The 22,211-nt window shown below is 49.9% G+C and overlaps 1 protein-coding gene across 1 annotated transcript in view; it reads left to right on the forward strand.

Annotated features, from left to right (window-relative positions):
- LOC121839994 (sushi domain-containing protein 6-like) overlaps positions 1–22,211 on the forward strand; it is a 91,687-nt gene that overhangs the window by 47,823 nt on the left and 21,653 nt on the right. Inside the window, exon 3 of the mRNA XM_042301006.1 lies at positions 22,115–22,211. This exon is cut by the window's right edge and continues 98 nt beyond it. Within this exon, the coding sequence (XP_042156940.1) occupies positions 22,115–22,211 (97 nt within the window). The remainder of the gene's footprint in view (positions 1–22,114) is intronic.

A 22,211-nucleotide genomic window follows, 5' to 3' on the forward strand; every position in this document is an offset into this window, starting at 1 on the left:
AGGAGGACAGTGGATATGATGCTAGGGTTAGGGATGTGGAGGAGGACAGTGGATATGATGCTAGGGTTAGGGATGTGGAGGAGGACAGTGGATATGATGCTAGGGTTAGGGATGTGGAGGAGGACAGTGGATATGATGCTAGGGTTAGGGATGTGGAGGAGGACAGTGGATATGATGCTAGGGTTAGGGATGTGGAGGAGGACAGTGGATATGATGCTAGGGTTAGGGATGTGGAGGAGGACAGTGGATATGATGCTAGGGTTAGGGATGTGGAGGAGGACAGTGGATATGATGCTAGGGTTAGGGATGTGGAGGAGGACAGTGGATATGATGCTAGGGTTAGGGATGTGGAGGAGGACAGTGGATATGATGCTAGGGTTAGGGATGTGGAGGAGGACAGTGGATATGATGCTAGGGTTAGGGATGTGGAGGAGGACAGTGGATATGATGCTAGGGTTAGGGATGTGGAGGAGGACAGTGGATATGATGCTAGGGTTAGGGATGTGGAGGAGGACAGTGGATATGATGCTAGGGTTAGGGATGTGGAGGAGGACAGTGGATATGATGCTAGGGTTAGGGATGAGGACAGTGGGATGTGGAGGAGGACAGTGGATATGATGCTAGGGTTGGGGATGTGGAGGAGGACAGTGGATATGATGCTAGGGTTAGGGATGAACAGTGGGGATGTGGAGGAGGGACAGTGGATATGATGCTAGGGTTAGGGATGTGGAGGAGGACAGTGGATATGATGCTAGGGGGTTGGGGATGGAGGAGGACAGTGGATATGATGCTAGGGTTGGGGATGTGGAGGAGGACAGTGGATATGATGCTAGGGTTGGGGATGTGGAGGAGGACAGTGGATATGATGCTAGGGTTGGGGATGTGGAGGAGGACAGTGGATATGAGTGGATATGATGCTAGGGTTGGGGATGTGGAGGAGGACAGTGGATATGATGCTAGGGTTGGGGATGTGGAGGAGGACAGTGGATATGATGCTAGGGTTGGGGATGTGGAGGAGGACAGTGGATATGATGCTAGGGTTGGGGATGTGGAGGAGGACAGTGGATATGATGCTAGGGTTGGGGATGTGGAGGAGGACAGTGGATATGATGCTAGGGTTGGGGATGTGGAGGAGGACAGTGGATATGATGCTAGGGTTGGGGATGTGGAGGAGGACAGTGGATATGATGCTAGGGTTAGGGATGTGGAGGAGGACAGTGGATATGATGCTAGGATTAGGGATGTGGAGGAGGACAGTGGATATGATGCTAGGGTTAGGGATGAACTGGGATGTGGAGGAGGACAGTGGATATGATGCTAGGGTTAGGGATGTGGAGGAGGACAGTGGATATGATGCTAGGGTTAGGGATGAACTGGGATGTGGAGGAGGACAGTGGATATGATGCTAGGGTTAGGGATGAACTGGGATGTGGAGGAGGACAGTGGAAATGATGCTAGGGTTAGGGATGTGGAGGAGGACAGTGGATATGATGCTAGGGTTAGGGATGAGGAGGACACTGGTACTGGGATGTGGAGGAGGACAGTGGATATGATGCTAGGGTTAGGGATGTGGAGGAGGACAGTGGATATGATGCTAGGGTTAGGGATGTGGAGGAGGACAGTGGATATGATGCTAGGGTTAGGGATGTGGAGGAGGACAGTGGATATGATGCTAGGTTAGGGATGTGGAGGAGGATGCTAGGTTAGGGAGTGGAGGAGGATATGATGCTAGGGTTAGGGATGTGGAGGAGGACAGTGGATATGATGCTAGGGTTAGGGATGTGGAGGAGGACAGTGGATATGATGCTAGGGTTAGGGATGTGGAGGAGGACAGTGGATATGATGCTAGGGTTAGGGATGTGGAGGAGGACAGTGGATATGATGCTAGGGTTAGGGATGAACTGGGATGTGGAGGAGGACAGTGGATATGATGCTAGGGTTAGGGATGTGGAGGAGGACAGTGGATATGATGCTAGGGTTAGGGATGAACTGGGATGTGGAGGAGGACAGTGGATATGATGCTAGGGTTAGGGATGTGGAGGAGGACAGTGGATATGATGCTAGGGTTAGGGTTGGAGGGGATGGACATGATATGATATGATGCTAGGGTTAGGGATGTGGAGGAGGACAGTGGATATGATGCTAGGGTTAGGGATGTGGAGGAGGACAGTGGATATGATGCTAGGGTTAGGGATGAACTGGGATGTGGAGGAGGACAGTGGATATGATGCTAGGGTTAGGGATGTGGAGGAGGACAGTGGATATGATGCTAGGGTTAGGGATGTGGAGGAGGACAGTGGGTATGATGCTAGGGTTAGGGATGTGGAGGAGGACAGTGGATATGATGCTAGGGTTAGGGATGAACTGGGATGTGGAGGAGGACAGTGGATATGATGCTAGGGTTAGGGATGAACTGGGATGTGGAGGAGGACAGTTTATGGTTTATTCCCATAACTGATCTCACACCTCTGTCTCAAAAGCATGTTCTTGTTTGGAATCGGATTGTTTTCCATTTCCCTTGGCTTCGTATGAATCTCACAGCTCCTTTGTCTACCACTGATGATGGTCTCACTGATGAGCTCTCACTGATGAGCTCTCACTGATGAGCTCTCACTGATGAGGTCTCACTGATGAGCTCTCACTGATGAGCTCTCACTGATGAGCTCTCACTGATGAGCTCTCACTGATGAGCTCTCACTGATGAGCTCTCACTGATGAGCTCTCACTTCTGCTGCTGAGGGCTGTCTCGGACCGAGCAGGCTGCTGTGTCGGACCGAGCAGGCTGCTGTGTCGGACCGAGCAGGCTGCTGTGTCGGACCGAGCAGGCTGCTGTGTCGGACCGAGCAGGCTGCTGTGTCGGACCGAGCAAGCTATCTCAGACTGAACAGGCTGCTTTTCGGAAACACTTTGGTTTCTCTTTGTGTGAATACCTCTTATATAAGACGTTTTGTCTTCAGTTAAGTTGTGAAATGATTATTGTGAAAAAGAGAAGTTAGGGCTAGTCTAGGAACTTTGATAATTAGAGAGTATATGCTAGGCTATACGTCATGATGGCTGCCTGGCTCTGACCACACGGCAGAGGAAAATGTGAAGACCAGCCATGCCCTAGATATCTAGGAGTGTGTGTCAGCGTATTGGTGCAGAGTGCAGAGCGAGTTTCCTAAAGGCTTGGGCCACGACCTCCTCGTCCGCTCCAATTTCTCCCCAGCATGCATTTGTAGTCTACTTGTGTGCTGCTATAGCCACTTGTTTTAGCTACTGTCATGGAATTCACAAAATATTTTTTATAAAGAAACTGATAAAAACACACAGGTGCTAAATCAAGGTGACTTGAGGGAGTGTGGGGATGTAGTGTCCACAACCTTCTTTTTTTTACCTTTATTTAACCAGGCAAGTCAGTTAAAGTGACGGCCTAGGAACAGTGGGTTAACTACCTGTTCAGGGGCAGAACGACAGATTTGGACATTGTCAGCTCGGGGGGTTTGAACTTGCAACCTCTCGGTTACTAGTCCAACGCTCTAACCACTAGGCTACCCTGTCACCCCAAGAATCCCTGTGGAATCTGACAAAACACATATCCCATAAGCAGTGGTGGAAAAAGTACCCAGGTGTCATACTTGAGTAAAAGTGTGTGTGTGTGTGTGTCGTCCCCGAATGTGTTCTTCTAAATGTTGTCGTTCTCACAATAACTACAGAGGCAGGCAGGTGGGAACATATATATAAAAACCACAGTGTTGTTCTGGCTCAGTCTGTTCAGTTTTCTGTTCTATTTCTCAGCCTCATAAAGGAAGTTGTCTAACCCGAAACCACCAGCCTATCTAGTAAACAAAGCCTGCTGGAAACAATGGCCTTTGTCTTCTGTTCTGTAAACCAGGTGGTGTTTTGCATGTTCCTTCCAAGGCATCCCCCTAAAGACCTGTTAGTCAGCCCCTCCAGGCACAGCCCCTCCAGGCTCAGCCCCTCCAGGCTCAGCCCCTCCAGGCTCAGCCCCTCCAGGCTCAGCCCCTCCAGGCTCAGCCCCTCCAGGCACAGCCCCTCCAGGCTCAGCCCCTCCAGCCTGCCCTGCTCAGGGAGGAGAGAAGGAGTAAACCAGTATGCTGCTTCTGTTGAAATGTGAGGACAAAGAAATGTTTGAGCAGGGTGTTGGAGTTGGACGGAGCCCACATTCAGCTAGATCACTGGAAAGTCATTAGTGAGAGTGGAGTGTGTGTGTGGCTCTGTGTGTGTGTGTGGCTCTGTGTGTGTGTGGCTCTGTGTGTATGTCTCTCTCTCTCTCTCTCTCTGTGTCTGTCTGTCTGTTTTAGCACTTGCTTAGTTTCTTTTGTGTGTGTTCAGTTTCTGTTTTGTGCTGTTTGCAGGGGGTTACGTCTCTTGTGTTTTGACTTCTCTTCTCTCAGCTCAGGTGTGTTTTGACTTCTCTTTTCTCTGCTCAGGTGTGTTTTGACTTCTCTTTTCTCTGCTCAGGTGTGTTTTGACTTCTCTTTTCTCTGCTCAGGTGTGTTTTGACTTCTCTTTTCTCTGCTCAGGTGTGTTTTCTCCTTACAACCCCGGAGTTTAACTTCTCTCTCTTCACTTTCTACAGCTAGGAAAGAGGAAGGTCTAAGGTCCACTGTTTACAACCACACTGAAGCAGTGTTGTTAGTTAACCTGTCACTGACCTTAGTCAATGGGTGATGAATGACGAGCTGTGAAGCTTTGTGAATGTCAGAGCAGGGGTGTGAGACAAGGTGTGGCCACTTTACCAACGTGACCAGGCTTATCTCCCAACATGGCTGCCTGACTACGAGGGTGTAGGATGGAAGAGGAAGTTGCCCCTCGAGCACGAACTGACAGCCTGACTGGTGCGCATCAGGACACATCGTAGTCTAACGCCACACTAATGCAGAGTTGACCCAGCCTAATGATGCCATGGACCATTCATCACCATCTTGTATGTATGATGCATACTGTAACATTTAGCTAGACAAATGGCCAGCATCCTAGATATAATGTCAACATTATAGATGCTGTTGACATTCCATATTTACTTTGCCAAAGCAACTAAAAATCATTAAACAAACGTCTCTCTCGTGTGTGTCAAATCAAATCAAATTTTATTTGTCACATACACATGGTTAGCAGATGTTAATGCGAGTGTAGCGAAATGCTTGTGCTTCTAGTTCCGACAATGCAGTAATAACCAACAAGTAATCTAGCTAACAATTCCAAAACTACTACCTTATAGACACAAGTGTAAGGGGATAAAGAATATGTACATAAAGATATATGAATGAGTGATGGTACAGAGCGGCATAGGCAAGATACAGTAGATGGTATTGAGTGCAGTATATACATATGAGATGAGTATGTAAACAAAGTGGCATAGTTAAAGTGGCTAGTGATACATGTATTACATAAGGATGCAGTAGATGATATAGAGTACAGTATATATGTATGCATATGAGATGAATAATGTAGGGTATGTAAACATTATATTAGGTAGCATTGTTTAAAGTGGCTAGTGATATATTTTACATAATTTCCCATCAATTCCCATTATTAAAGTGGCTGGAGTTGAGTCAGTGTGTTGGCAGCAGCCACTCAATGTTAGTGGCTCTCAAAGCACTTCATGATGACGGAAGTGAGTGCTACGGGGCGGTAGTCGTTTAGCTCAGTTACCTTAGCTTTCTTGGGAACAGGAACAATGGTGGCCCTCTTGAAGCATGTGGGAACAACAGACTGGGATAGGGATTGATTGAATATGTCCGTAAACACACCGGCCAGCTGGTCTGCGCATGCTCTGAGGGCGCGGCTGGGGATGCCATCTGGGCCTGCAGCCTTGCGAGGGTTGACACGTTTAAATGTTTTACTCACGTCGGCTGCAGTGAAGGAGAGTCCGCAGGTTTTGGTTACAGGCCGTGTCAGTGGCACTGTATTGTCCTCAAAGGGGGCAAAAAAGTTATTTAGTCTGCCTGGGAGCAAGGCATCCTGGTCCGTGACTGGGCTCGTTTTCTTTTTGTAATCCGTGATTGACTGTAGACCCTGCCACATACCTCTTGTGTCTGAGCCGTTGAATTGAGATTCTACTTGATCTCTATACTGACGCTTAGCTTGTTTGATTGCCTTGCGGAGGGAATAGCTACACTGTTTGTATTCGGTCATGTTTCCGGTCACCTTGCCCTGATTAAAAGCAGTGGTTCGCGCTTTCAGTTTCACGCAAATGCTGCCATCAATCCACGGTTTCTGGTTTGGGAATGTTTTAATCGTTGCTATGGGAACGACATCTTCAACGCACGTTCTAATGAACTCGCTCACCGAATCAGCGTATTCGTCAATTTTGTTGTTGTCTGACACAATACGAAACATATCCCAGTCCACGTGATGGAAGCAGTCTTGGAGTGTGGAATCAGATTGGTCGGACCAGCGTTGAACAGACCTCAGCGCGGGAGCTTCTTGTTTTAGTTTCTGTCTGTAGGCAGGGATCAACAAAATGGAGTCGTGGTCAGCTTTTCCGAAAGGAGAGCGGGGCAGGGCCTTATATGCGTCGCGGAAGTTGTAATAGCAATGATCCAAGGTTTTTCCAGCCCTGGTTGCGCAATCGATATGCCGATAAAATTTAGGGAGTCTTGTTTTCAGATTAGCCTTGTTAAAATCCCCAGCTACAATGAATGCAGCCTCCGGATATATGGATTCCAGTTTGCAAAGAGTCAAATAAAGTTCGTTCAGAGCCATTGATGTGTCTGCTTGGGGGGGGGGGGGACATTCTCTACCATGTCCAGCATGGTAGAGAAGAGCACTTTGTGCTCATTTAGATAACAGGCTGACATTACTGTGTTTAACTGTCCTAAACAACTGACCCCATTTCATCTTTCTCAATTAAATTATATTTAAAGCGCTTTATTGGCATGGGACAAATATGTTTACATTGCCAAAGGAAGTGGGGGAAGAAGTGAAGCCCGAGTCTGACCTCCTTGTTAGGTCCATATTTAGTAACAGAGAAAGGTCAGGCAGGGTCAGAGTCTGGATGACAGTTACACTGGAGGATACATCAACGCCCCACACACAGCAACGCACACAGACACGCACACAGAAAAGCACACCAACTGTTGCAGTGTGAGGCCAGCTTGTAGATAGCAGATTGTGTGTCACTGTCAACCCCTTTTGAGCTCCCCAGGGACATTCTCCCCTGTGCCCCTCCCCCCCAGACAGATACTGCCACTAACCGGCCCCACACAGAGACATCAGAACCTACTCTGGCCCCCCAGGCAGATACTGCCACTAAACGACCCTACGCAAAGACGTCAGAACCTACTCTGGCCCCCCAGGCAGATACTGCCACTAAACGACCCTACACAGCCTCATATGCTGTTCCGAATAACACCTGAATAAATGATTAAGCTTCGCTTAGCTGACCTATTAATCTTGTACGTGATCTGTTGAACTGTTCAGCTGCCTGTTAACTCTCGAACAGGCGCCTGTTAACTCTCGAACAGGCGCCTGTTAAGGCGCCTCTCGAACAGGCGCCTGTTAACTCTCGAACAGGCGCCTGTTAACTCTCGAACAGGCGCCTGTTGCTCTCGAACAGGCGCCTGTTAACTCTCGAACAGGCGCCTGTTAACTCTCCAACAGGCGCCTGTTAACTCTCAACAGGCGCCTGTTAACTCTCCAACAGGCGCCTGTTAACTCTCCAACAGGCGCCTGTTAACTCTCCAACAGGCGCCTGTTAACTCTCCAACAGGCGCCTGTTGCTCTCGAACAGGCGCCTGTTAACTCTCCAACAGGCGCCTGTTAACTCTCAACAGGCGCCTGTTAACTCTCCAACAGGCGCCTGTTGCTCTCCAACAGGCGCCTGTTAACTCTCCAACAGGCGCCTGTTAACTCTCCAACAGGCGCCTGTTAACTCTCCAACAGGCGCCTGTTGCTCTCAACAGGCGCCTGTTAACTCTCCAACAGGCGCCTGTTGCTCCAACAGGCGCCTGTTAACTCTCCAACAGGCGCCTGTTAACTCTCCAACAGGCGCCTGTTAACTCTCGAACAGGCGCCTGTCCAACAGGCGCCTTAACTCTCTCAACAGGCGCCTGTTAACTCTCCAACAGGCGCCTGTTAACTCTCCAACAGGCGCCTGTTAACTCTCCAACAGGCGCCTGTTGCTCTCCAACAGGCGCCTGTTAACTCTCCAACAGGCGCCTGTTGCTCTCCAACAGGCGCCTGTTAACTCTCCAACAGGCGCCTGTTAATCTCTCCAACAGGCGCCTGTTAACTCTCCAACAGGCGCCTGTTGCTCTCCAACAGGCGCCTGTTAACTCTCCAACAGGCGCCTGTTGCTCTCCAACAGGCGCCTGTTAACTCTCCAACAGGCGCCTGTTAACTCTCCAACAGGCGCCTGTTAACTCTCCAACAGGCGCCTGTTAACTCTCCAACAGGCGCCTGTTAACTCTCCAACAGGCGCCTGTTAACTCTCCAACAGGCGCCTGTTAACTCTCCAACAGGCGCCTGTTAACTCTCCAACAGGCGCCTGTTAACTCTCCAACAGGCGCCTGTTAACTCTCCAACAGGCGCCTGTTAACTCTCCAACAGGCGCCTGTTAACTCTCCAACAGGCGCCTGTTAACTCTCAACAGGCGCCTGTTAACTCTCGAACAGGCAGTTGTGGGTGTTTTGAACAGAACACATGCAGTGTAATGGAATGCTGTGTGTTGAACAAAACAGCTGAAACTGAACAGCAGAGGTGTAATTTGTGAAGGGGTCTGTCACGCTCTGGTCTCTGTGTTGGGGGTGGGGGGCTGAGAGTAAAATGTCTGCCTTCCAGCTGGCCCGGGGGGGTGGGGGGGGCTTTCCCTGTTCTTTCTGTTCCCCTCTACCCAAACGTACCATGCCCATCTGCTCCTAGAAAGTGTGTGTGCGTGCCTGTGTGATTTTAGATAGCGGGTCAGCCCGACTATAGGGAAGCCCTTGACCTCTCATCCATAATCGACCTCGGTAGATAGAGTTCAGTCGTCTCTCCTATTCAGCGTCAGCCTGCTCAGTGATCTTCTGTGGTGAAAGAAGACAGACTGCAGTACAGACAGGTGGCTGGCCTCCTAGTTAAAATGCATTGTTCATTTCAGCGTTATAAAGGGAGGGCCTGTGAGATCTAGTATTTGTGTGGCCTCAATGAAACCGAGTAGGCAGCCTATGCACGGGCGGCGAATCACGTGGCAGTTATCTTTTTTACATTTCAAATAAAGTATTTATTTTTTATTTTTTGTCTCTGTCCTCAATTCGTCCTCCTAAAAGGTAGGCTGTGTCCTATCTGCTGACATAGCCCAGGAATACCGATTTAATTTTACCTTTAGCCTAATATAATGGGCCACGGTGAGATTCTCTGGTAATTTAACCTAGTTCTTAGGTTGTTTTTGTGCATATTGCCTATAGGGTGTAAAATTGCTAGGCCCATGCCTGGCAGGTGAGCTGTGTCACATATATACCTGAAATAACATGGCAGGACTGCGGTTGGGTCGGGACCAGTTCTTGTGGTAGCGGGTGACAGCCAGTGGTATGAAAGGTGGCAGTGGGATGAATAAATCAGTCCTGCTTAGACCTCTAGTGTGTGTGTGTGTGTGTGTGTGTGTGTGTGTGTGTGTGTGTGTGTGTGTGTGTGTGTGTGTGTGTGATGAGCAGGGCTGGTGTGTGTGTGTGTGTGTGTGTGTGATGGAAGGGCGGGAGAGAGCTGACAGTGGAAATTAGAATTCTCTGGAACATGTTCTTACTACCGTAGAACAATCCCAGAATCCTACAGCTCAATGACTTTATATAGCCTGGTTCCCTTTTCAACTGTGGTTCTGACAAACAGCTGTTGTTGGGAGGTCAAACAATGACTAGACTAACAGGGGAAGGAAGATTGAGTGTCTATGTTTGTGTATGTGGGGGGGGGGTGTGTTAATGTTTAAACATTTCAAATGTTTCAACAAAATTGGGATCCTTAACTGTAAGAAAAATCCCTAACTGAAAAACGATAATTTTCCCACCAAATTTAAAATCGCAATGCAGTTATCAGAAAACATGATGTTCTGCGTTTTAAAGTCGAACTAGACGATATGCTATAAAGGCCTGGGGAAAGTTGTCATGTAAATTAAACCAGAGAGGAAGAGGCTTTACTTTAGGCTATTTGGGGGTAATTTGCGAGGCATGCAAACATTTATTTTATTTTTTTACGGTTAAGGATCCTAGTTTCTTTGAACCGTTTTAACGTTTAAACCCCCTAACGTCCACATACACACAGATTACCAAGACATATGCTCATGGTTCCTTCTGCCTGTGCCCTCCTTCTGCCTGTGCCCTCCTTCTGCCTGTGCCCTCCTTCTGCCTGTGCCTCTCCCTCACGCTACCCCGCTTGCTCTTTCTCTTCACTAATGATGCAAGTGTGTGTTCAAGTCTGTTGCGTGTAGAATATCCTAGCCCTGCCTTTCTTAAAGTGTATGTGTCGTGACTTGTTAGACTTAATGTATCATCATTTCATGAATTACAGGAATTGGTTTGGCCAAGTGCAAGGAGTCAGGTGATCAATTATTTTGGCAGTTGACTCTGTCACCACTACGTCATCGTTGTTAACTTCTTGCGTCGAGCCATCCCGGATCCGGGATCGTGAATACAGCCTCAAGCTCATTACCATAACGCAACGTTAACTATTCATGAAAATCGCAAATGAAATGAAATTAATATGCTAGCTCTCAAGCTTAGCATTTTGTTAACAACACTGTCATCTCAGATTTTCAAAATATGCTTCTCAACCATAGCAAAACAAGCATTTGTGTAACAGCTAGCACAGCTAGCGTAGCATTTAGCGTTAGCATTAGCAGGTAACATTTTCACAAAAACCAGAAAATCATTCAAATAAAATCATTACCTTTGAAGAACTTCAGATATTTTCAATGATGAGACTCTCAGTTAGATAGCAAATGCTCAGTTTTTCCTGAAAGATTATTTGTTTAGGAGAAATTGCTCTGTTTGGTGCGTCACGTTTGGCTACCAAAAAACCCCAAAAATTCAGTCTTCAAAATGCCAAACTTTTTTCCAAATTAACTCCATAATATCAACTGAAACATGGTAAACGTTGTTTAGAATCAATCCTCAAGGTGTTTTTCACATATCTCTTCATGATATATCGTTCGTTGAAAGCCTCCTCTCTCCTCTCAATCACTGGATGACTGCGTGCAGCTTGTAGATTACGCACCAATTTAGACAAAGGACACCGGGCGGACCCCTGGTAAATGTAGTCTCTTATGGCCAATCTTCCAATGATATGCCTACAAATACGTCACAATGCTGCAGACACCTTGGAGAAACGATAGAAAGGGCAGGCTCATTCCCGGCGCATTCACAGCCATATAAGGAGACAATGGAAAACAGAGCTTCAAAAATTCTGCCCATTTCCTGGTTGAAGTTTCATCTTGGTTTCGCCTGTAGCATGAGTTCTGTGGCACTCACAGATAATATCTTTGCAGTTTTGGAAACCTTAGAGTCTTTTCTTTCCAAAGCTGCCAATTATATGCATAGTCGAGCATCTTTTCGTGACAAAATATTGCGCTTAAAACGGGCACGTTTTTTAATCCATAAATTAAAAGAGCGCCCCCTATATCCAAGAAGTTAATACTGGGTAAAAATGTCAAGAGAGAGGCCAGCGACAGCAGCGAAGTCCTGTAATACTTTTAGAAGTTAAATGATAAGGAAATGCACACTGGGAGGTGAATTGAGGGGACAGTAAGGGTAGTAAAGGTACATCTGAAAGGGGACGTAAGGTGAGACCCAAACCGTCTCTGGTAGCAGCGCAGCTGCATCGGGAATTCATCTGGAATTTTAGTAATTTTTCTTATCGTTTTAAAGGAAAACAAATTGTATTGTTTTTCCATAGTCAGATCCCTAGTGTACACACACACACACACACACAGAGCTCAACCTAACACACAACAACTAGGTTTCACACACACACCACCCTTCATTGTCTGGCAGCCAGACTGACTGGTCTGTATCAGTGTGCTCAGACGTGCTGCCTTCTCCCCCATAATCCCTCACTGACTCCTCTCTCCCTACGGATACATCGGTCTGTCTGTAAGGAGCATGACTTTCACCCCACAGCATGTTCCTTTTTCAATTGCTCAATCTCTCGCTCTCTTTCTCTCTCCCTTCATACCTTTCTCTGCCTTTCTAGAGTACATTAAGCCACCAGCTCTCCTTCTATCTGTCTGCTTCCCTCCCTGTCTGTCTGTCTCCCGCTCTGTCTCCCTGTCTGTCTTTCTGTTTCCCGCTCTGTCTGTCTGCCTGCCTGTCTTTCTCTCTCTCAGCTACAGACCTCCTTCAGACTCATGACTCAGCTGCTGTCTGAGGTTTGAAATTATGTTTTAGTCAAACGTTATATCTGTTTGTGCTTCTTGTGGTCAGTTTGCAGGCAACAAAATTAGTTGTAATTATGTTCCCGGCCCCCTGACCAGCCACTCAAGAAGAAAAAAAATGTCCCGCGGCTGAATCTAGTTGATGATCCCTACATCATAGCCGTGGCGGCAGGGTAGCCTAGTGGTTAGAGTGGAGGGGCGGCAGGGTAGCCTAGTGGTTAGAGTGGAGGGGCGGCAGGGTAGAGTGGAGGGGCGGCAGGGAGGGGCGAGAGTGGAGGGGCGGCAGGGTAGAGTGGAGGGGCGGCAGAGTAGAGTGGAGGGGCGGCAGGGTAGAGTGGAGGGGCGGCAGGGTAGCCTAGTGGTTAGACTAGTGTTTAGAGTGGAGGGGCGGCAGGGTAGAGTGGAGGGGAGGCAGGGAGGGGCGAGAGTGGAGGGGCGGCAGGGAGGGGCGAGAGTGGAGGGGCGGCAGGGTTAGAGTGGAGGGGCGGCAGGGTAGAGTGGAGGGGCGGCAGGGAGGTGGTTAGAGTGGAGGGGCGGCAGGGTAGCCTAGTGGTTAGAGTGGAGGGGCGGCAGGGTAGCCTAGTGTTTAGAGTGGAGGGGCGGCAGGGTAGCCTTGTGGTTAGAGAGTTGGACTAGTAACCGGAAGGTTGCAAGTTCAAACCCCCGAGCTGACAAGGTACAAATCTGTCGTTCTGCCCTTGAACAAGGCAGTTAACCCACTGTTCCTAGGCCGTCATTGAAAATAAGAATTTGTTCTTAGCTGGCTTGCCTAGTTAAATAAAGGTTAAAAAAAAAATACAAGAAATGATTTCATGTACAGTTAAAGTGTTACGATATTACAATAGTGTCCCGTGTATCTCAGTTGGTAGAGCATGGAGCTTGCAATGCTAGGGCTGTGGGTTCGATCCCCACGGGGAGGACAAGTGTGTGAACAGTCCATGTTGTCATGAGGGGTTGTTTTATCTGTTTTTAAATCAGATTTTACTGCTCAATTGATTTACTTGATGTGGAGGAGTTCCATGTAGTCATGGCTCTGTGTAGTACCCAGAGTCTGTTCTGGACACGGGGACTGTTGAAGAGACCCCTGGTGGCATGTCGTCTAGTGGGGTATGGGTGTCTGAGCTGTGTGCTAGGAGTTTAAACAGACAGATCAGGGCTCTAACACGGCAATCACAAAGACAAGTAGTGATGCAGTCAATCTCTCCTCTACTTTGAGCCAGTCAACCCTCAGGAGGTCTAACTATGTATACCGGTACCTCGGTAATATACCGGAACCTCTGCAATATACCGGAACCACGGTACTATACCGGAACCACGGTAATATACCGGAACCTCGGCAATATACCGGAACCTCGGCAATATACCGGAACCTCGGTAATATACCGGAACCACGGCAATATACCGGAACCTCGGCAATATACCGGAACCACGGTAATATACCGGTACCTCGGTAATTTTAAAGAACCAGATGGCACCTGTTTTATAAAATGTTTATACATCCAGTTCTGTTCATAAATTCAGTTAAAACATTTAAGCAACAGAAACTAGTCTCTTGTATGCACCGGTCCAATAATGTCCGCTTCACCTACCAGTCCTCACTCAGCCCTCACTCATCTATTCCTCCCGTCAGTTTTTAAAATATAATTTAGCTGTGGTGTCGAGCGGGGATGCAGACCCTGATGAGTCTCCAGTTGTTACATTTGTACATGTTATACGTTGGAGCAGAGAGGGGAAAGTTGATGCATTGTATCATTTCCTCGCCTGGTTTAACCAGAAGCACAGGCCAGTCTGAGTAGGCTTTGCAAGTTCGCTGTCACGCAGCCTCTGGGAGGGGAAAAACAGCTTTGCGACAGCTTGTAGCTTTACAGCGAAGAAAACTGCTCGTCTCTAGTTCAAATGTTTGTTTTTTTATTAAATTATTAAATTAAATTATTTTTACTTCATGTGCATTTGATATAATTTGACAAACCATTTGAAACTAATCCCAGGTCTGTAATTATTAGTTAGATAACTAATAATTAGAGACCTGATTGTCTAAACTATATCACACATCTACTCCTGGGAGGGAGGGGAGAGGGAGAGAGAGAGATGTGAGGTTTAACTGAAGAGTAAAGGTTTCATGCAGACCCCAGACTGACACAATGACGTACAGATCGTGATGCATGTACAGTGGGGCAAAAAAAGTATTTAGTCAGCCACCAATTGTGCAAGTTCTCCCACTTAAAAAGATGAGAGAGGCCTGTCATTTTCATCATAGGTACACTTCAACTGTGACAGACAAAATGAGGAGAAAAAATTCCAGCAAATCACATTGTAGGATTTTTAATGAATTAATTTGCAAATTATGGTGGAAAATAAGTATTTGGTCAATAACAAAAGTTCATCTCAATACTTTGTTATATACCCTTTCATCTTCCTCTCATCTTTTTAAGTGTCTGTCACAGTTGAAGTGTACCTATGATGAAAATTACAGGCCTCTCTCATCTTTTTAAGTGGGAGAACTTGCACAATTGGTGGCTGACTAAATACTTTTTTTGCCCCACTGTATATTCCTTCAGACAAATCACAGGTAGGCCTTTTGGATATGAGCAAACCAGCCGTTCTGTGCAGTATTCGATTGTACAGTGTGAAGTTAATTCAATGTGTTGTATTGAGTAGAAGTGGGAACAGGTTGTTTTTGTGTAGGACAAACAGGCAACGTCCACTAACCGCACGTTAGGCCCCTTTTCCTCCCGTGATGCTGGTTGGTGTCGCGATGCTGGTTGGTGTCGCGATGCTGGTTGGTGTCGCGATGGTGGTTGGTGTCGCCATGGTGGTTGGTGTCGCCATGGTGGTTGGTGTCGCCATGCTGGTTGGTGTCGCCATGGTGGTTGGTGTCGCCATGCCTGGTTCGTATCTTTAGTAAATGCTGGTTGGTATAGTGATGCTTTTGGTTTGTCTACAATCTGGTCTGGTAAAACCTCCTTTGCTGGTGTTTTCTTGACCTTCCTGGCTTGTGTCTGCAACCCCTGGTTCTAGTCTACTGTCTATTGGTGTCAGCCTCTGGTCTGGTGTCGCCAACCCCCTGGTTGGTGTCGATACTGGTCTGTGGCCAACCCCCTGCCTCTAGTCTACGCGATGCTGGTTGGTGTCGCCATGCCTGGTATCGTATCTTTAGTAAAATGTTTGTATAGTGATGCTTTTGGTTTAGTCTACAATCTCTCTGATAAAACCTCCTTTGTGGTGTTTTCTTGACCTTCCTGGCTTGTATCCCCTGCAACCCCCTCAGCCTCTAGTCTACTGTCTATAGAGCCAACCCCCTCAGCCTCTAGTCTACTGTCTATAGAGCCAACCCCCTCAGCCTCTAGTCTACTGTCTATAGAGCCAACCCCCTCAGCCTCTAGTCTACTGTCTATGGAGCCAACCCCCTCAGCCTCTAGTCTACTGTCTATAGAGCCAACCCCTCAGCCTCTAGTCTACTGTCTATAGAGCCAACCCCCTCAGCCTCTAGTCTACTGTCTATAGAGCCAATCCCCCAGCCTCTAGTCTACTGTCTATAGAGCCAACCCCTCAGCCTCTAGTCTACTGTCTATAGAGCCAACCCCTCAGCCTCTAGTCTACTGTCTATAGAGCCAACCCCTCAGCCTCTAGTCTACTGTCTATAGAGCCAACCCCTCAGCCTCTAGTCTACTGTCTATAGAGCCAACCCCCTCAGCCTCTAGTCTACTGTCTATGGAGCCAACCCCTCAGCCTCTAGTCTACTGTCTATGGAGCCAACCCCTCAGCCTCTAGTCTACTGTCTATAGAGCCAACCCCCTCAGCCTCTAGTCTACTGTCTATAGAGCCAACCCCTCAGCCTCTAGTCTACTGTCTATGGAGCCAACCCCCAGCCTCTAGTCTACTGTCTATAGAGCCAACCCCTCTAGACTACTGTCAATAGAGCCAACCCTCTAGTCTACTGTCAATAGAGCCAACCCCTCTAGTCTACTGTCAATAGAACCAACCTCTCTAGTCTACTGTCAATAGAGCCAACCCCTCTAGTCTACTGTCAATAGAGCCAACCCCTCTAGTCTACTGTCAATAGAGCCAACCCCTCTAGTCTAGTCAATAGAGCCAACCTCTCTAGTCTACTGTCAATAGAGCCAACCCCTCTAGTCTAGTCAATAGAGCCAACCTCTCTAGTCAATAGAGCCAACCCCTCTAGTCTAGTCAATAGAGCCAGCCCGTCTAGTCAATAGAGCCAACCCCTCTAGTCTAGTCAATAGAGCCAGCCTCTCTAGTCTAGTCAATAGAGCCAGCCCCCTAGTCTAGTCTAGTCAATCAAGAGCCAACCCCTCTAGTCTAGTCAATAGAGCCAACCCCTCTAGTCTAGTCAATAGAGCCAACCCCTCTAGTCTAGTCAATAGAGCCAACCCCTCTAGTCAATAGAGCCAACCCCTCTAGTCAATAGAGCCAACCCCTCTAGTCTAATCAATAGAGCCAACCCCTCTAGTCTAGTCAATAGAGCCAACCCCTCAGCTTCTGTTCCTTTCCAGCAGTCTTGTGTAATGAGTTTAGCGCTCTGATAATGCCAGCTTGACTCAAATCCCTGGATTAGAGAGAGATAAAGGGAGGCATGGGAACACAACAAAACACCATCCACCCACTCCAACCTAACAACAACAAAAGACTAACAAAGCAACCAAAACATATTTACCAACCCAGGAAGAGGGGTTATCCTCCTCCCAGTCTTTAGAGCCAACCCCTCTAGTCTCAATAGAGCAATCCTCTCAGCTTCTGTTCCTTTCCAGCAGTCTAATGAGTTTCTCTGATAATGCCTCTCTCAAATCCCTGGATTTAAAGGGAGGCATGGGAACACAACAAAACACCATCCACTCTCTCCATCCCCAAAACATATTTACCCCCATCTCTCCCTCTCTAATTTCTCTCTCCATCCCTCTCCCCTCTTTCTCTCTCTCCATCCCACCCCCATCTCTCTCTCTATTTCTCTCTCCCCATCCCACCCCATCTCTCTCTCTCCCCTCCCCCCCCATCTCTCTCTCATTTCTCTCTCCATCCCACTCCCCATCTCTCTCTCCCCATCCCACCCCATCTCTCTCTCACTTCCTCCCCCCCATCTCTCTCTCTGGGTGTCTATTGTCCTGCCGTAGCCTCTCAGCAGCTGCATTACTATAATAATGTGATCTGAGTTGGCCCCCAGCAGCTTGAAATGAAGGATAATTAGAATTTCAATTTACCGGAGCCGACTAAGACCCTCCCAGTCCCTTCCTCTCTGTCTCTCTCTCTCTCTCTCTCTCTCTCTCTTTCTCTTGCCTCTGTTTCTCTGCCTCTCTCTCTCTTTCCCTCTTTTTCAGCTCATTGTTATTGGTGACAGATGGGTGGAGAGAGGATTTTAACACACCCCGCCTCTCTCTCCATAGGACCCGTTGGAATGATACAGTGCCCTTTTATTTTGAAGTCCCATCAGACACTAGGGTATTAGACTCTCACAATGGACCAAGTGATTCTTAAAGGGGAGGTTGAAACAATAACCAAGCGTGCTCCCGGCCCCGTTTCAGTAAAAGGCTGAGGGATGGGGCTCGAGAAATCAAACCACTCTCAAATGCGTAGACAGACAGAGCTATGGATGCAAGGACTGACCATCCATTATATTAGACAAGTGTAGTTTTAACCATGATTTCAGACTTTATAGTGTGTGTTTTTTACATTGACATTGTTTACAAACATTGGAGTAAAACAAGCTTATATTTTGGGTTCTGACAGTTGAACTAAGCTCATGAGGCATTTATAAGTTATATTCTTTAAGAGTCACTGGATACATATCATTAAGTCCAAAATGGATGTAGCGACTGCTTTAAATGAGCTAAAGCAACATGGAACAGCTAAGCAGGCTAACGTTCCTACCTACACTATTTACCCTGATTATCAGCGAAGCAGGCTAACGTTCCTACCTACACTATTTACCCTGATTATCAGCTAAGCAGGCTAACATTCATACCTACAGGGAGGAGGGGGAGAGAGAAAGGAGGGAAGCGGAGGGATGGAGAAGGTAGAGGGGAGAGGGATGGAGGTGGGGGGGGTGAGTGGGAGGAGCAGAGAGGGAAGCGGGGGATGGGAGAGTGAGGTTGGGGGAAAGAGATGGGAGAGGGATGGAGGTGGGGGTGATTGTGGGAGGAGAAGAGAGGGGGAGAGGGAGGCGGAGGAATGGGGGATAGAGGAGGAGGAATGGGGGATAGAGGAGGAGGGATGGGGGATAGAGGAGGAGAGAGGGGGCGGGGGGGAGGCAGAGGGATAGAGGTGGGAAGCAGAGGGATGGAGGATGGGGGATAGAGGAGGAGGAGGAGGGATGGGGGAGAGGGAGGGATGGGGGAGAGGGAGGGATGGGGGATAGAGGAGGAGGGATGGGGGATAGAGGAGGAGGGATGGGGAGAGAGGGAAATGGAGGGTGGGAGGGAGGTGGAGGGATGGGGGAGAGAGGAGGGGGGGGAGAGGGAAATGGAGGGTGGGAGGGAGGTGGGGGGATGGGGGGGAGAGAGGTGGGGGGAGAGGGAAATGGAGGGTGGGAGGGAGATGGGGGGGTGGGGGAGAGAGGTGGGGAGAGAGGGAAATGGAGGGTGGGAGGGAGGTGGGGGATGGGGGAGAGAGGTGGGGGGGAGAGGGAAATGGAGGGTGGGAGGGAGGTGGGGGGGGATGGGGGAGAGAGGTGGGGGGAGAGGGAAATGGAGGGTGGGAGGGAGGTGGAGGGATGGGGAGAGAGGTGGGGGGAGAGGGAAATGGAGGGTGGGAGGGAGGTGGGGGATGGGGGGAGAGAGGTGGGGGAGAGGGAAATGGAGGGTGGGAGGGAGGTGGGGGGATGGGGGAGAGAGGTGGGGGGGGAGAGGGAAATGGAGGGTGGGAGGGAGGTGGAGGGATGGGGGAGAGAGGTGGGGGGGGAGAGGGAAATGGAGGGTGGGAGGGAGGTGGGGGGGAGGTGGGGGGGGGGGAAATGGAGGGTGGGAGGGAGGTGGGGGCCTGGCTCCTTCCCTGGCTCCTTCCCTGGCTCCTTCCCTGGCTCCTTCCCTGGCTCCTTCCCTGGCTCCTTCCCTGGCTTCTTCCCTGGCTCCTTCCCTGGCTTCTTCCCTGGCTTCTTCAACTAATATGGGATTTATCGCTGCAGCTTCTTGTTGTGCTGGTTGTCCTCTGTTGACCTCTCACACGCAGTCGAGCACAGACATGCAGTCGAGCACAGACACGCAGTTGAGAACAGACACGCAGTCCTCTGGCTGTTTGTGTCCCGCTGGCCTGCAGCATTTAGTCATCGGCTAATCATCCACCAAGACCACATTATGAAGACTCTCTTAAAGATCGGACGATTAATCAGTCAATTGTCACAAGAGGAAGGAGACGGGCGGCAGGTAGCCGAGCGTTTTTAAGAGCGTTGGGCCAGTCACCGAATGGTCACCGGTTCGAATCCCCGAGCCGACTAGGTGAAAAGACTGTGCCCTTTGAGCAAGGCACTTCCCCCTGGAGATAAGAGAGGAAAATGGACCATGGAGGAGCAACACACACACACCGTCTATTTGTGCCAGCCAGGGCAGAAAGATACCTAAACAGCTCGGCCTGTGATTACAACAGAGAAACTCAGACAGAATGGGAACAGAAGTATCTCTCTCGTTATCTCTCTCTCTCTCCGACTGAAGATAGTCATTCTGGAAGGAATGTTGTTTAGACAATATATTCTATATTGACTTCAAAGAGGTGCCTGCGGCTGTACTTGACACAATGTCCCGTCTCCCTGGTTTAAACTTTGTAAATGTCAGCTTATCCTGCCACATACAGTCCATCAAATCACTGAGACCATGCTGTCGTTAGTCCTGAAGACAAACACGGTCAGTGTCTGGGATGCTAGTTTACCGTTGGAATGGTAGGTGGTAGAATATCACTATTCTCACCGTGTTTTAGTGAGGCAGGTGTGTGTGGTCGGCAGGTCGGGCAGGTGTGTGTGGTCGGCAGGTGTGTGTGGTCAGGTGTGTGTGGTCGGCAGGTGTGTGTGGTCGGCAGGTGTGTGTGGTCGGCAGGTGTGTGTGGTCGGCAGGTCGGGCAGGTGTGTGTGGTCGGGCAGGTGTGTGTGGTCGGCAGGTCGGGCAGGTGTGTGTGGTCGGCAGGTCGGGCAGGGTGTGTGGTCGGGCAGGTGTGTGTGTGGTCGGCAGGTGTGTGTGGTCGGCAGGTGTGTGTGGTCGGCAGGTGTATGTGGTCGGCAGGTGTGTGTGGTCGGCAGGTGTGTGTGGTCGGGCAGGTGTGTGTGGTCGGGCAGGTGTGTGTGGTCGGCAGGTCGGGCAGGTGTGTGTGGTCGGCAGGTCGGGCAGGTGTGTGTGGTCGGCAGGTCGGGCAGGTGTGTGTGGTGGTCGGGCAGGTGTGTGTGGTCGGGCAGGTGTGTGTGGTCGGGCAGGTGTGTGTGGTCGGCAGGTCGGGCAGGTGTGTGTGGTCGGGCAGGTGTGTGTGGTCGGCAGGTCGGCAGGTGTGTGTGGTCGGCAGGTCGGGTCGGGCAGGTGTGTGTGGTCAGGTCGGGCAGGTGTGTGTGGTCGGCAGGTCGGGCAGGTGTGTGTGGTCGGCAGGTCGTGTAGGTGTTTGTGGTCGGCAGGTCGGCAGGTGTGTGTGGTCGGGCAGGTGTGTGTGGTCGGGCAGGTGTGTGTGGTCGGCAGGTCGGGCAGGTGTGTGTGGTCGGCAGGTGTGTGTGGTCGGGCAGGTGTGTGTGGTCGGCAGGTCGGGCAGGTGTGTGTGGTCGGCAGGTCGGCAGGTGTGTGTGGTCGGGCAGGTGTGTGTGGTCGGGCAGGTGTGTGTGGTCGGCAGGTTGGGCAGGTGTGTGTGGTCGGCAGGTCGGCAGGTGTGTGTGGTCGGGCAGGTGTGTGTGGTCGGCAGGTTGGGCAGGTGTGTGTGGTCGGCAGGTCGGCAGGTGTGTGTGGTCGGGCAGGTGTGTGTGGTCGGCAGGTCGGGCAGGTGTGTGTGGTCGGGCAGGTGTGTGTGGTCGGCAGGTCGGGCAGGTGTGTGTGGTCGGCAGGTCGGGCAGGTGTGTGTGGTCGGCAGGTCGGCAGGTGTGTGTGGTCGGGCAGGTGTGTGTGGTCGGGCAGGTGTGTGTGGTCGGCAGGTCGGCAGGTGTGTGTGGTCGGGCAGGTGTGTGTGGTCGGGCAGGTGTGTGTGGTCGGGCAGGTGTGTGTGGTCGGGCAGGTGTGTGTGGTCGGGCAGGTGTGTGTGGTCGGCAGGTGTGTGTGGTCGGCAGGTGTGTGTGGTCGGCAGGTGTGTGTGGTCGGCGCAGTGGGAAGGTACTGGAAACACTCACTCTCACTCTCTCTTTGTCTCTCGGTCTCAGTCACACAACACACACGCCCCACACACACACCCCACACACACACCCCACACACACACACGAACACACACACACCCACGCCCCACACACTCACAAACACGCCCCACACACTCACACACACACACGTCTTTGAGTGGCTTATAGTGCTGTAACTCCTTTCAGTCCCCCTTCCTCTCTTCTTCAGTGAGCCACCAGTCTTTTTTTGTTACGACCAAGACTATAGAGATATTAACCAGGAGAGGAGGAGTCCTCGCAGACATTTTAGGTGACAGCAGACGTTCAGACTAACCTAATCCCTGTTTTATGGTGTGAATGCCGCAGTCTCAACATCCTTCCGATCCATGAGATGTCTCATCACCGGTGGTCTTCCTTCCGCAGAGACTCTTATCCTCTCGCTTATCAAATCTAAACCGCTAATATGAAAGTAACCCCTCTGTCTCCTTCAGGATGCCCTCAGCCTCTGGCTGTACAGCACGGGGAGCTGGTGAACCAGACGGAGGCGAACCGAGGCTCCTTCCCCCCTGGTACCCTGCTGTCCTATGG

This window comes from Oncorhynchus tshawytscha, linkage group LG18 (assembly GCF_018296145.1).
Source record: "Oncorhynchus tshawytscha isolate Ot180627B linkage group LG18, Otsh_v2.0, whole genome shotgun sequence".
Lineage (NCBI taxonomy): Eukaryota > Metazoa > Chordata > Actinopteri > Salmoniformes > Salmonidae > Oncorhynchus > Oncorhynchus tshawytscha.